General features: G+C 41.0%; 1 protein-coding gene across 1 annotated transcript in view; it reads right to left on the bottom strand.

Annotated features, from left to right (window-relative positions):
• Positions 1–13,785, bottom strand: part of LOC122794819 (alpha-2-macroglobulin-like protein 1) — a 989,874-nt gene that overhangs the window by 431,690 nt on the left and 544,399 nt on the right. The window contains exon 15 of the mRNA XM_044063423.1: positions 11,577–11,726. Coding sequence (XP_043919358.1) covers positions 11,577–11,726 — 150 coding nt within the window. The remainder of the gene's footprint in view (positions 1–11,576; positions 11,727–13,785) is intronic.

Here is a 13,785-nt window from a genome sequence, read left to right on the forward strand (position 1 = left end):
AACACATAGCCCTCCAGAACACCCACTATCACAGTTCTCACATAAAAACACAAACCACACACCCATCTTTGAGGAGGCACTCAATAGAAATCTACCCAAACAGCAGAGACCTCCAAGACAGAAATGCACTCGACCACCACAACACAGCACAAACCACAGGACACATAGCTCACCTCCACAGTGTGCCCCTCAACCTAAGCCCATAAGGCTAAACACCTTGCCCAATACACTAATCGTAGGTGACAATAGTGAGGCACACAGATGTCCCACTCAATAGGTTGAATAAGGAGAAGGTAACAGCTGTCTATCAGGTGCCAGAATGTGACACATAACATACGCACTCAGGTCACTCCACAACAAGTACAAGTATGACTTTGTCATTGTCCATGTGAGTGAGAATGACCTGAGATGCACCTCCGTGGACTACATGAAAAGAAACATGGTGGAGCTGTCGGATTATGTAGCCCAGGCAGGTATGACACTAGCCCTGAGCAGTATCCTACCATCTCCCAGAATGATACCACATTACAAACAAAAATGATAGACTTAAACAATTGGCTAAGTTTCTGGTGTCATTCTAAGGGGATCCAGTATCTGTCTGCTTGGGATGACATAACTGACAGACCTCAATGCTTTTCCAGAGATGGCCTGCATCTGTCACCCTTGGGTTTCCAGGTACTGGCTAAGGCTCTTGCCACCCCTATAGTGCCTTTTTAGGTGGTGTTCCAAAGATCAAATTACCACCATAATAGCTATAAATAAATGTAATCTGAGAGTCATGGTGCTCAATGCTATAAGTCTAAATCTCAAGATGTACTCACTCGAAGCACTCCTCAAAATGGAGAACATCGACATTTGTGCTGTAACGGAGACCTGGTTTAAAGCAGCAGAAAGCACCCCTGCGCTACCAGGCTATAAGTCATTCCAGACCTTTTGGCCCTGAAACATGGACCAAAGCTCCAAAGGCTGTGGTGTCTCCATATTCATAAAAGATATGCACAATTCTAGACTAATAGTTCAGCATAATGCATCTGAGATACTTCAGGTACAACTAACATTGGGTAAGACTGCGATCCAGGTCATAGCCTGCTATAGGTCCCCAAGCATGTCCCTAGACTCTCACTCCACATTCCTAAGCACTCTGGAATCTATCAAGGTCCAACCCAACACTCTCATACTAGGAGACTTCAACTACCCCTCCATCAACTGGGGAAACTACTCAAGCACCAATGCAGTGGCCCAACGCTTCCTGGAATTCATCAATTCCAGTGCCTTGGGCCAGCTCATGCTTACCCCCACTAGAGGAAGCAACATCCTTGACCTGGTTATTACTAACATGGGCAACCATTGCTCTACACCAATAGTCAATTCCTCCCTGGTTAGATCCGACCACAAACTAATCACTATCTTCTAAAAACAGAGGTGGCTAACTTCATGGCACTCATGCCAATGGAAAATATATGCTCGACTGCCAAATCATACACTAATGCACTGTACGAACATGTACATAAATGCATGAAACTAGCCATACCCAACAGAACCAAGATGCTCTCCTCCAAAAAAAGGAAGCCAGTCTGCTGGTCCCTTGACATTAATAAACTCTACAACAGAAGGAAGAAACTGTTGCAGAAAAAGGTGAAGTCCCAAGACTGGAATAATTCCCTTATTGGCTTCAACAAAAAATTGAGATCCCTCATCAAAACCTCCAAAGCCAGCTATGAAGGCAGAATTCCAACAGACACTAAAAACAATCACAAAGCCTTCTTTAGTTATATCAAGAATCTCCATGGGAATACCCAGATTTGCTCTGAGTTACTGCACAATGGTACCTCCTACACAGAGCCAACAGATATTGCCAACATACTGGCCAACAGATTCAGTGTCAACTTTACCCTTCTATTCCCCCTAAAGGACCAATCTCAGTACCAGAAGAGTGTCAGGCACCCTGCATTATTGCAGCACAGGTTAAAGCTGCATTGTTTAAGGCCAAGAATACAGCTTCCATGGGACCCAACAATATCCATGGCTGTGTTCTACATGAATTACAAAGTGAACTGGCACCACATCTGTGTGCTCTGTTCACTCACAGCCTCACCTCAGGCTTTGTCCCTACTGAATGGCGTACTGCTACAGTCATCCCTCTCAATAAAGGAGGAGTGACTACAGACACTGGAAATTATCGCCCCATTAGCCTGATGAGTCTGATATGTAATTGCTATGGGCCACATCATCATGAACCTAATTAACAAGGATATAGGGAATCCCCAAACTCTAGATCCCACGCAATTTGGTTTTGTAGAAGGTAGATCATGCCTGCTCTACTTGGTTGACTTCTTTGAGTCAGTCCCCAGAGCGGTGGAAGAACATAAGGCAGTTCATATAGCCTACCTTGATCTGGCCAAGGCCTTTGATACAATTCCTCACTCAGGAATTATTGATAAACTCACCAAACTTGGCATCAACCCCTATATCATTAGGTGGATTGCAAACTGGCTCAAAGATAGAACACACAGTGTGAAAGTAGCAGACTCCAACTCAGACCGCTACCAGTCATGAGTGGAGTCCCACAGGGATTGGTCCTGGGTCCTCTCCTGTTTGGCAGACTTCTCAGAAGTGCAGGCCAACCCAGAAGGACTCAGGCTGACCAAATTCACGGACAGCTGCAAGCTGAGAGCCATTATTAACTCCCCAAGTGATGCAGACATCCTACAGAAAGGCCTCACTGAGACCGATGACTGGTGTCAAAACCTTGGCCTTAAGCTTAATGCCAAAAAATGCGTTGTCATTCCCTTTGGAAAAATTAATTACTACATTGATGGGATCCCACTGAACACTGAAGGCATTATAAGAGATCTGGGGACACAGGTTGACAGCAACCTCTCCTTCGACCACCACACTGCCACTGTGGTCAGAAAGTCCTTCTATGTGGCACATCTTATTACCAAGGGTTTTGCATCTAGGAAGAAAGAGGTCATCATTTCTCTCTACTCTTACCTCATTAGACCAATCATAGAGTATAATACCCCATTTGGCATGTACCTCACTAGACACCTGCAACAGCTGGAGAGGCCACAAAAGTACCTAATGAAGAGGATCCTAGGCCTTAAACACATGTCCTGCATGCACAGACTCAAAAAATTCCAGCTATTCTGTGTCTCATATCATCTACTAAGAGGTGATCTCTGCTTGACTTGCAAAGCTATGTCTGACCCAGCTCTGTTAGAAATGCCACATCTAAAGAAATCCCAATCCAGCCTCACCACATGCTCCAGAGACCTCAACTTCATTAGCAGAATCAACAGAACATACTGGAGGGACAGGTTCATAACCCAGAGATTGCCTATGCTCTGGAATAGACTTCCCATACATGTCAAGCAGAACACCTCACTAGCCTTCTTCAAGAGAAATCTTGATGATTGGATGGGAAATAAAAAGTTCACCCTGGGCATCACTCCAGTGGCTCTACTTGATAGAGGCACTAGGAACTAATGACGGGTGACACAATACCAGGGCACCTCTATTGTCTAGGCTTGTAAAGTACACACCTATGAACCTATGAGCCTATAATCAAAATAGCATCTAATCCACCTATCTCAAACTGTGCAAACTAGTTTCCCAAATCCATAGTACATATTTTCAACTTGTCACTAGCAACAAGGATTATTCCCAAACAATTTAAAAGCCCAAAAAATACACTCCAGCCTCGACTGATAATGTCAACCCTATCTTCTTTCTTTGCTCCATCACAAAAGGTTTTGAAAAAATCATGCAAACAGTTGTTAGAATACTGCAATAAATACAGCCTTATAAAATATTTTCTGCACAGATTCAGAAATAATGACAACTAACTTAATATTGTGTATACTGTCACTCATAAAATTATCTCAACAATTGAAAGGGGTCATGTTTCTGGAACCACATTTATATAGCTTACCAGGGTTTTGAGAGTGTAAACCACCAAATGTATCAACAGAAGCTGCAATTGTTCAGTTTTTTATTGCAGATGTAATTTCCTGGTTCAGCAGTTACCTACACAATAGAACATTTTGCTTCTATTTATTTAGAATTTGCTGACAAGGTCAGCCCCAGTTAGCCAGCAGCCTCTTTTCATAGAAGACTTGAGGTGATATTCATGTTCACTTGGAGAAATTAGGCCAGCACACTGGAGAACTTCTCATATTATTTTTCACTATTAGAAGAGAACCTCCAGCTGCAGAGCTGAAGGGTAAGGAAGAGACAGAATTGAGAATATGGATATAGAAGACACTGGAAAGGAGATGGAAAATTATTTTATGTAGATTGAAGTGACTATGCTAACTCAATGCGGACTGGAAATTTCAGAGCTGAATAGACTGATTGGTGAAGAACAGACAGATACAACTACTGTTTGCTGGTCAAAATATGCTGCTAATGGGAATATTGAATTTGAGGCAGAACCAATAGATTGTCATGAGTCGAGGCAGTCATGCATTGATGGAGACAGACCTGTTCATAGGTAAGTACTAGACTAGCTGCCCTTGCGGGCCATTTTAAGCTTAGCCAATTTCCCTTACAAAAATCAGAATCAAATTCAGTACTTTGTTGCTGTGAGATTAACACATTAACAATTATACCAACCCCCAACCCCTATTTTTCTATACGTAAATACTAAGCAATCAGTCTGCAGAATATTACATGCCTACCCAATTACCAGACACTGAGAAAAGGTGAGACCCTAGGGTCTATAATATATTTTCGAAAGTTTCAAACAGAACACCATATGGTTGACACCATATGAGCAATGTTTGAAATTTCGAAAATATAATAAAAAAATAAAAATAAAAAACTATACTTACCTAAATGCTGTAAGCAGGGGGGCAAGCCTCCCTGCACCCCCCATGTGAGGGGTTGTACCCCCCAAACCCCCACTACTTAAATATTCCTAATCTGAGATCGCACTGCATTGAAGTAAAGGGAAAATATTCCCTGTGGCGATTTCTGTGTTATGCGTGCGACATTTCGACATTTCGACCAATCGGGTTTGCTCAATATGCGTTCACCGTTTACAATTTTCGATCACGTGATAGGAACCCAAGACCCTAACCCTTTTACATTGTGTTTGTGAAGTAAACACATTAGCCATTATACCAACTTCTGACTATGATGTCACATGTAGTTACAATGTAAGAAGGAGCACAGCAGACAAAGGCAAAAAGAAACTATGAAACAGTAAATGTCCAATGGTGAGGATTTCTATAAAACTAAATGGAAACATTGATAGATATATTTCTTGGGAGAAATTGATTTCTCCTTTGGAATTTTCAGATTCTAAAATGAGATCTATAATACAGCTGGGAAAATAACATTGTTTGTGATGTAACCTTTGAAATGTTTCTTTAATGCAAACGTTTTTCATTTCGGCTAAATGACTAAAAAAGACTGAATATCCATGGAATGAATACATTTCTTCTGGAACATTGGTATGAAAAATGCATATACAGTTCAGAACAGATATTTTTACTGAACATGACTGCAGTTTGATGATGTGGTATGAAATGTTCATTATTTTACAAAAGTTTATTATGCTAGATAGATATGGAATGATGCATGAGAAGTTTGGATTGTTTTAATGGAAGTAGATAACAGTATTATACATTTACCTTTTATTATAAACAGACATTATAAGAAATACAGGAGGTAGCCAAAATATGTTATTTATTTGAAGTTGAAGTCCCTTTAATTAATAGTTGCAATGAAAGAAGATGCAATCAGTGTAGGAATGCTGGGCATTTGACTGTTATTCCTACATTTATGTCCACTTCTTTAAACACCTACTGTGTGAAGCTCTTAACCTTGTATTGCCATAAATTTCTATAATTCTCACCATGTTACCTTTAGGAAAACAATCTGTTGTTGTGAGAAAGGACAGAATTACAGTCACAGATTGAAGCATAAGTATGGATGTTATTATAGTAGGAGAGTTTAATTATGACATATGGGGGGAGCCGAGTCAGCAGATTGAAATAGGTAGAAATATAATAATTTTTAAATGAAAATAAAATAATTTACCTTTTTATCTGTCTAGCAAATCAAGTTTTTGTACTTACTTTCCTCACTTGCTTAGAGAAAAACAGCTCTTGTACTCACTTTCTTCACTTGTCTAGAGGAAAATATATTTTTTTTTTATTTAGGCATGTCCAAGGGTCAGCTCCCAGTGTTCTCTCCTGTCTAGCTGATGAATCTGGGCATCTTGGGGCAATGTAGCAATTGCCTCATGTACACAGACAACCCTCTCCGCCTACCACCCAACACTACAACCTGTGAGAGATGCACTTATCTAGCCAAACTGGAGGTAAAGCTCTCTCCAACCAAGACTGAACTTGACAGTCAAGAGGATAAGGTAAACACTTGCACCACACCACACTCATCACATAGTCCCACTAAACCTACACCACCAAAATCCACACATAGAAACACAAAAACATTCACGGAGGCTCTCAATAATAATCTGCTCAAGCAACAGAGACCTCCAAAGCACAAATGTAAGTAACCATCACCCCACCAACACAACCCAAATGACACATAGCCCACAGACTCAGTGTGCCACTCAACCACAGCCAATAAGGCAAAACAACGTACCCAACACACTAGTCATAGGTGACTCTATAGTCAGGCACACTGATATCCCACTCACCAGGCTAAACAAGGAGAAGGTTACTGTCAGCTGCCTGTCAGGTGCCAGGATCCACCACATAACCCATGCACTCAGATCACTCCACAAGTACAAATATGACTCTGTCATTGTCTATGTTGGTGTGAATTACCTGAGACGTACCTCCCTGGACTACATGAAAAGAGACATGGAAGAGCTCTCAAATCTTGTAGCCCAGGAAGGTATGACCCTAGTCCTGAGGAGCATCCTGCCATTTCCCAGAATGATACCGCAGTACAAGGACAAAATGATTGACTTCAACAATTGGCTAAGCTTCTGATGTCATTTTAAGGGGATCCAATATCTGTCTGCCTGTGATGAAATGGTGAACAGACCATGATGCTCTGCCAGAGAGGGCCTACACCTGTCACCCCTGGGAATCTGGACACTGGCTAAGGCTCTTGCCGCCCCTATAGTGCTTTTTTAGGCAAGGTTCAAATGACAAATTCACCAGCATAACAGGAATAGGCAAGTGAAAAGTGAGAGTAATGCTACTCAATACTAGAAGTCTAAATCTCAAACTTCACTCCCTCGAGACACTCCTTAAAATGGAGAACATCGGTATCTATGCAGTGACTGAGACTTGGTTCAAAGCTCCAGAGAGCACCCCTGCATTACCACGCTATAACTCATGCCACACTTTTCAGCCATCTAACCTGGACTGGAACACCAAAGGCAGAGGTGTGTCCATATTCATTAAGGATATCCACACCTACAGGCTAGTTGCTCAGCATAATGCATCCGAGGTTATCTGAGTGCAACTAACTCTGGGCAAAACTGCAATCCAAATTGTAGCTTGCAACAGATCCCCCACCATGCCCCAGGATTCCCACTCCTCTTTTCTTGATATACTGGAAAATATTAGGGTTCAACCAAACACCCTAATAATGGGTGATTTCAACTACCTAGCCATTAACTGGGAAAACTACTCATGTACCAAATCCTTCACTCAATGCTTTCTGGAATTCATAAATTCCAATGCTATGGATCAACTTATCCACACCCCAACCAGGGGCAACAATATCCTAGACCTAGTCATTACCAACATGAGTGACCGGTGTTCCACACCTGAAGTCAACTCCTCTTTGGTCAGATCTGACCATAAGCTAATCACCCTAGATATCCACATCCTGGCCCCACCCCTCATTAAGGAAACCATGGTACAACATTTCTCCAAAGCCAACTTCATGCTTCTTAAGACAGATGTGGGGAACTTCATGACACCCATGCAGATGGGCAATACAGTTACGACTGCTGAATCCTACACAAATGTACTCTATAAGCACTTACATGAGTGCATGGAACATGCTATTCCAAACAGAACCAAGATACTATCATCCAAAAAAGGAACCCAATCTGGTGGTCCCCTGCCATAAGCAAACTCTACAACAGAAGGAAGAAACTGTTGCAAAAGAGAATAAAATCCCATGAGTGGAAGAGCTCCCTGGTCAGCTTCAGTAAGAAGCCTAGATCCCTTATAAGAACCTCCAAAGCTAGCTACAAAAACAAAATCACCACTGATTCTAGGGACAACCACAAAGCATTCTATAGCTATGTCAAGAATCTCAATGGCAACACCAAGAGATGCTCTGAGTTACAGCACCACGGCATGAAAATTACAGAACCAACTGATATTTCCAACATCCTGGCAGATAGGTTCAGTGCTAACTTTACCCCCCTCTCACCCTCTAAAGGGCCCATATCTATAAAGAAAGAATGCAGAGTCCCTGTAATCATAACTACACAGGTAAAAGCTGCACTCTCTAAAGCCAAAAACACAGCATCCATGGGACCGGACAACATCCCAGGCTGCGTTTTACATGAACTTCAGAATGAACTGGCTCCCCACCTAAGCACCATGTTCAATAAGAGCCTCACATCAGGCTTTATCCCACTCCACAAAGGGGGAGCCACCACTGATCCCGGGAACTATCACCCTATTAGCCTGATGAGCCTGGTCTATAAGGCCATGGAACGTATCATCATGGAACTCATAAACAAAGACATTGGTAACCTCCAAACTTTGAAGCCCACCCAGTTTGGGTTTGTGAAAGGCAGATCATGCCTACTGAACCTGATTGACTTCTTTGAGGCAGTCACCAAAGCCGTAGACAAAGGTAATGTGGTTTACACAGCCTATCTTGACCTCACCAAGGCATTCAACACCATCTCCCATTCTGGAATTATAGCTAAACTCACTAAACAAGGTATAAATCCCTATGTAACAAGATGGGTTGCCATTTGGCTCACTGACAGAACCCACATTGTAAAAGTTGCAGACTCCAAATCTGACTTCAAACTAGTTACAAGTGGAGTACCACAGGGTTCAGTCCTTGGACCTCTCCTGTTTGGTATCTACTTCTCTGAAGTACAGGCTAACACAGAATGCTTTTGGCTAATGAAGTTTGCAAATGACTGCAAACTAGGAGCCATAGTCATGTCCCCAAATGATGTGGACATCCTACAGAAGGGCCTCACTGAGATAGATGCCTGGTGTCAGAGCCATGGCCTCAAGCTCAATGCCAAAATGTGCATTGTCATCCCCTTTGATAAAAACTCTGTACCCATGAACTACCACATAGGCGGCAGTCTACTTAATGTTGAATGTGTGATAAGAGACCTTGGGACCCAGGTGGACAGTATTCTCTCCTTTGATAATCACATTGCCACAGTAGCCAGGAAATCCTTCTACATGGCACACTTCATCACAAAAGGGTTCTTATCCAGGAAAAAAGAGGTCATTGCTCCCCTTTACTCGACACTCATTAGACCCATTATAGAGTACAATGCGCCTTTTAGAATGTACCTTACAAGACATCTGGAGCAGCTGGAAAGGCCAAAGAAGTACCTCACAAAGTGGATTACTGGCCTCAAACAGATGCCCTACATTGACCATCTCAAAAAACTTCAGCTTTACTCCATAGCATATCACCTACTCCGAGGTGATCTCTGCCTAACATATAAAGCTATGTCAAACCCAGAGCTGTTGGACATGCTACACCTAAAGAAATCCCAATCCCTCCAAGCTACATGCTCTAGGGACCTAAACCTTGTCATGACAATAAAAAGGACATGCAGGAGGGATAGATTCCTGTCCCAGAGACTTCCCATACTCTGGAACAAGCTACCCATCTATGTCAAGCAAAGTTCCTCATTAGCACTCTTCAAGAAAAATCTTGATGAGTGGATGGGAAATAGGAAATAACCACGGGGATCACTTCTGTGGCTCTGCTCGACAGGGGTACAGGAAAATAACTTTCTTGGGTGGTGTAAGACAGGGAACCTTGTTAGCTAGGCTTACTTAGGCCCTTGGGCTGATAGCCAATACCTACCTATGAACCTAAATATCCACTGACAACAAATAATAAAGTTGCGCCATGACATCTGGAAAATCAAATAAAATCTCTTTCTCTTGTTGTTTAAAAATGTACACTCCTCTAATGCTACTCTAAATACTGCAAGCCATATAAATTATAGTAACAGAGGAATTTTAAGGCAATTGATTACTGTAACCATTTATTCCTTTACAGTACCCTCAAGTTGTACCCCTTTTCTCCAGCAGGGCTAGGCCAGTCAATCTTGGTGTAAATTTATGGGTACACATTTAATCGTCTAAGTTTAATTTGAGGGATAATAGTTCCACACTGGTTGTGCTGCATGAAGAATATGTTTCTGCATTATGTTTTATTTATTGACCGGTCAGTATTCAGCTGCTTCTTCTAGTATTTGTGGAACTATTAGATTTGAGGAGATACATGCTAACTGGGTCTCTATTTGAGTAGAAAGTGAGTTGATCTCCCCTTAACAGCCTATATGATAGTGAATAAATAAATATTTAGGTCTTATACTACACCCTAGTCTTTCCTTCAGGAATCATAATGAAACTATCATTAAAAATTAATATCCAGCTTAATGCTACTGATGCTATTTCAAACCACTTCAACCCTGAAGCTAAAAGATCAGTAATGAAAAAATGTGCTAATTTCTCAGCTCAAATCAGTAACCTAGCAAGAGTTGGATGAAAAGGCAACTGCCTCTAGAGTCGTCAGATGGTGCAATTACCAGCAACTGGTAATCACTGAAATGGTTCAGATGTGGTACCACAATTCATTTATGCAGCCACATTACTGTGCTTGTGCCTGAACACCAATTATTAAGAATGAATAATGAAAGTATATAGCAGTAGTGGCTTAATGAGCTTCTGTAAGCTGTCTGCTACAGATCAAAGAGGTGATCACCACTCTCCCTCTCTCTCTCTCTCTCTTTTTTTTTTCTTCAACTTTAAATTTGATGGTTCTTTTGGTCCAGACAAATTGAGATGGACTCCAGTCTGTGGACTACCCAGGTTACCAGTTGTTCTAGCTAAGGCTCTGGTTGAAATATCCTGGAACCCCTATTTATCCTTCACTCTGTCTGTAATACAAACCTACTACAAGAACCACCAGAAAATCCAAAACTCTGTATACTGCTTGTAAATGCACTTTTCATTTGACTTAAGTAGATTATTTCCACAATAATGAAGGAATATTTTGCAGTATAGTTTAATGAATTTCATTTTTGCCCTATAAAATATGTGTAAAATGTTTTTTTTTCTGCTTCAAAACTTTGGTCATGGCTGAAAAGGGTCCATGAACCAGTAGCTTACCTGGTTAACAAGCAAATAAAGTTAAGATTGGATTGACCAAGATATAAAATGGGAAAAGGATACAACATACTATCATGCCCAGATGAATCCTAATTTGTATTGTTTGTATAAATAAATGTGGTACTACTGCTGCAACTTTACTCTGTTGCTGTTTTCTTGAAAGATAATATAAAATTATATTTCAGGTATTTTGAATCGCTCATATTTCCTTTCTATAAAGTCGGCAAATATAAAACTTACCAAATCTGCTGTGATTTCTGTTTCTGGTTTTAGAAGCAGAACACTTTCATCCACTATTCTCAATGCACATAGTGAATTTCTAGGAGCCAGAATTTGGATGGGCACTTTTGCTCCTGGAAGGACAACTGCTTTGGTAAAATGTAAAGCAGGCTGTTGACAAGACAAGACAAGACAAGAAAAGAAAAGGAAAAAGCAGTGAGTGCAAAGAGAAATGTCAGAAAAACTGAAGCAAATAATTAAGTTACAGTTTGTAGTAACCATATATTTAGAAAAAAATCAGGTTTTTGCTTTATGTTTTTGGCACCATATTGAAAACACAAATAATATGAAGTACAAACACTGAAGCAAATTATATAAAGGAAAGAATAATAAATGTAAAACTCTGACTCACTTTGACTCATGTTAGAGTTAAACAAAATGATCATATTGTGACCATAATGTAGGCATTTAATTTTAGCACTGCTAGATATGTCTTCCCGTCTTTATGGAATAGAAACAAGATGAAACAACCATAATCTTTAAGACCACCAGCAGCATAAACCATCTACTTCCTACTTAAACCAAAATTGCTCTATTCATATGGGTTCTGATGTCAAATACTTAGCAACACATATTTTCTCTCATCAACACAAATTCATTCAACAGCATCAAGTGAAATAAAATATTTTCACTCTTGAAAAAAACAAAAAGTGTTACTACACAATGCTAGGAGCCTAAACAAGAAACTCCACACCCTACAAGCTCTCCTCACCCTGGAGAATGTAGACCTCTGTGCCTTTACCAATACATGGCTTAAATCCACAGAAAGCACTCTGGCAGTAATAGGCTACAGTGCCCTCCACACATTTAGACCATCAGCTGCACAGACAAGGACAAAAAGTGGAGGAGTCTTGATCTGCATTAACAACAAGTATACCTGTAGTTAGGTTAATGATGCCTTGCAATTTATACATGTACAAATCACCAAAGACATAGTCCCATGCCATATGCCAGCAAGCTGTAGGTCACCCCTTTGTCCCAAGAATACCATAGCTCATACCAAGACTCAGTGGAAACACTCATAATTAAGCAAAATACCTTATTCGTGGGAGACTTTATTCCTCTCCTGACTGGGAAGGTTACACTGCCTCAAACTTGCAAGCACAACAATTCCCTTGACCAGATAGTACACACACACACACACTAGAGGTTCATACATACTGGGCCTGGTACTCACCTATATGGGATAGCACTGCAGAGCACACAGTGTCATGTGTTTACTGTTGAGGGTGGACCACAAAGCTCTCTTCTCCAAAATAAAAATAATCTCAATAACCCTAGTAAACCCTATAACAGTTAAGAATTATTCCTTAGCAAAATACATCCAATAAAGTGATAGTTAGCCAAAATTCTGTGCCAGTTCTAACCTTTTAATTTACAGCAAACTATGCAGAATTGTACACAGAGACCCTGTATAGCCATGTAATTGGCTGTATAGAGGCTGCTGCACCTACTAGACATAAGTCCAAAGCAAACTCAAAAAACAAGCCATACTGGTGGAATCCTAACCTTAACAGGGTACATAGCAAAAGGAAAATAAATCATTGCTAAAATCAGGAGGAACAACTCCCATAATTATATCAGCTCTGTAGTTAAACTAAACAGGAAACTAAGAGGATCAATTAAGTGCAACAAGGCCAGTTTTGAGGTTAACACAGCTAAATACAACTGAAAGGCCTTCAACAGCTATGTCTGTCACCTCAAAGGCAGCACATTGTGCAAATTGGTGGTCAGTTTTGCCACTTTCAGTGACATAGAGAAGCAGCTGTCTGACAAATTCAGCTGAAGCTTCACCCCTGACTTCCCCCATCCCCCCCATGAAATATCTACTAGCATAAACCCCCACCAGCAACAACTAATGGCAGGGGCAGGTCCTGGTGGCACTCACTAAAGCCAAAAATACAGTCTCAATGGACCCCAACAATATCCTGAGATGCATCCTAAATAGCTTGAAACTTGACCTATCAGGACCTCTTGAGCCACTTTTTAACTGCAGTTTCAAAATTGGCTTTGTATAGTGAGAATAGAGGACTGCAATAGTTATCCCACTTCACAAAAGTGGACCATCAACCAACCCAGTAACTACAGACACATTAGACTGACTAGACTAGTATGTAAAGCCTGGTATGAATTATCATGATAATGACCAGCAAAGACATAGGCAACCTTC

The sequence above is a fragment of the Protopterus annectens genome, chromosome 2.part1 (assembly GCF_019279795.1).
Source record: "Protopterus annectens isolate FY-2018-M chromosome 2.part1, PAN1.0, whole genome shotgun sequence".
In the NCBI taxonomy this organism is placed as follows: domain Eukaryota; kingdom Metazoa; phylum Chordata; order Ceratodontiformes; family Protopteridae; genus Protopterus; species Protopterus annectens.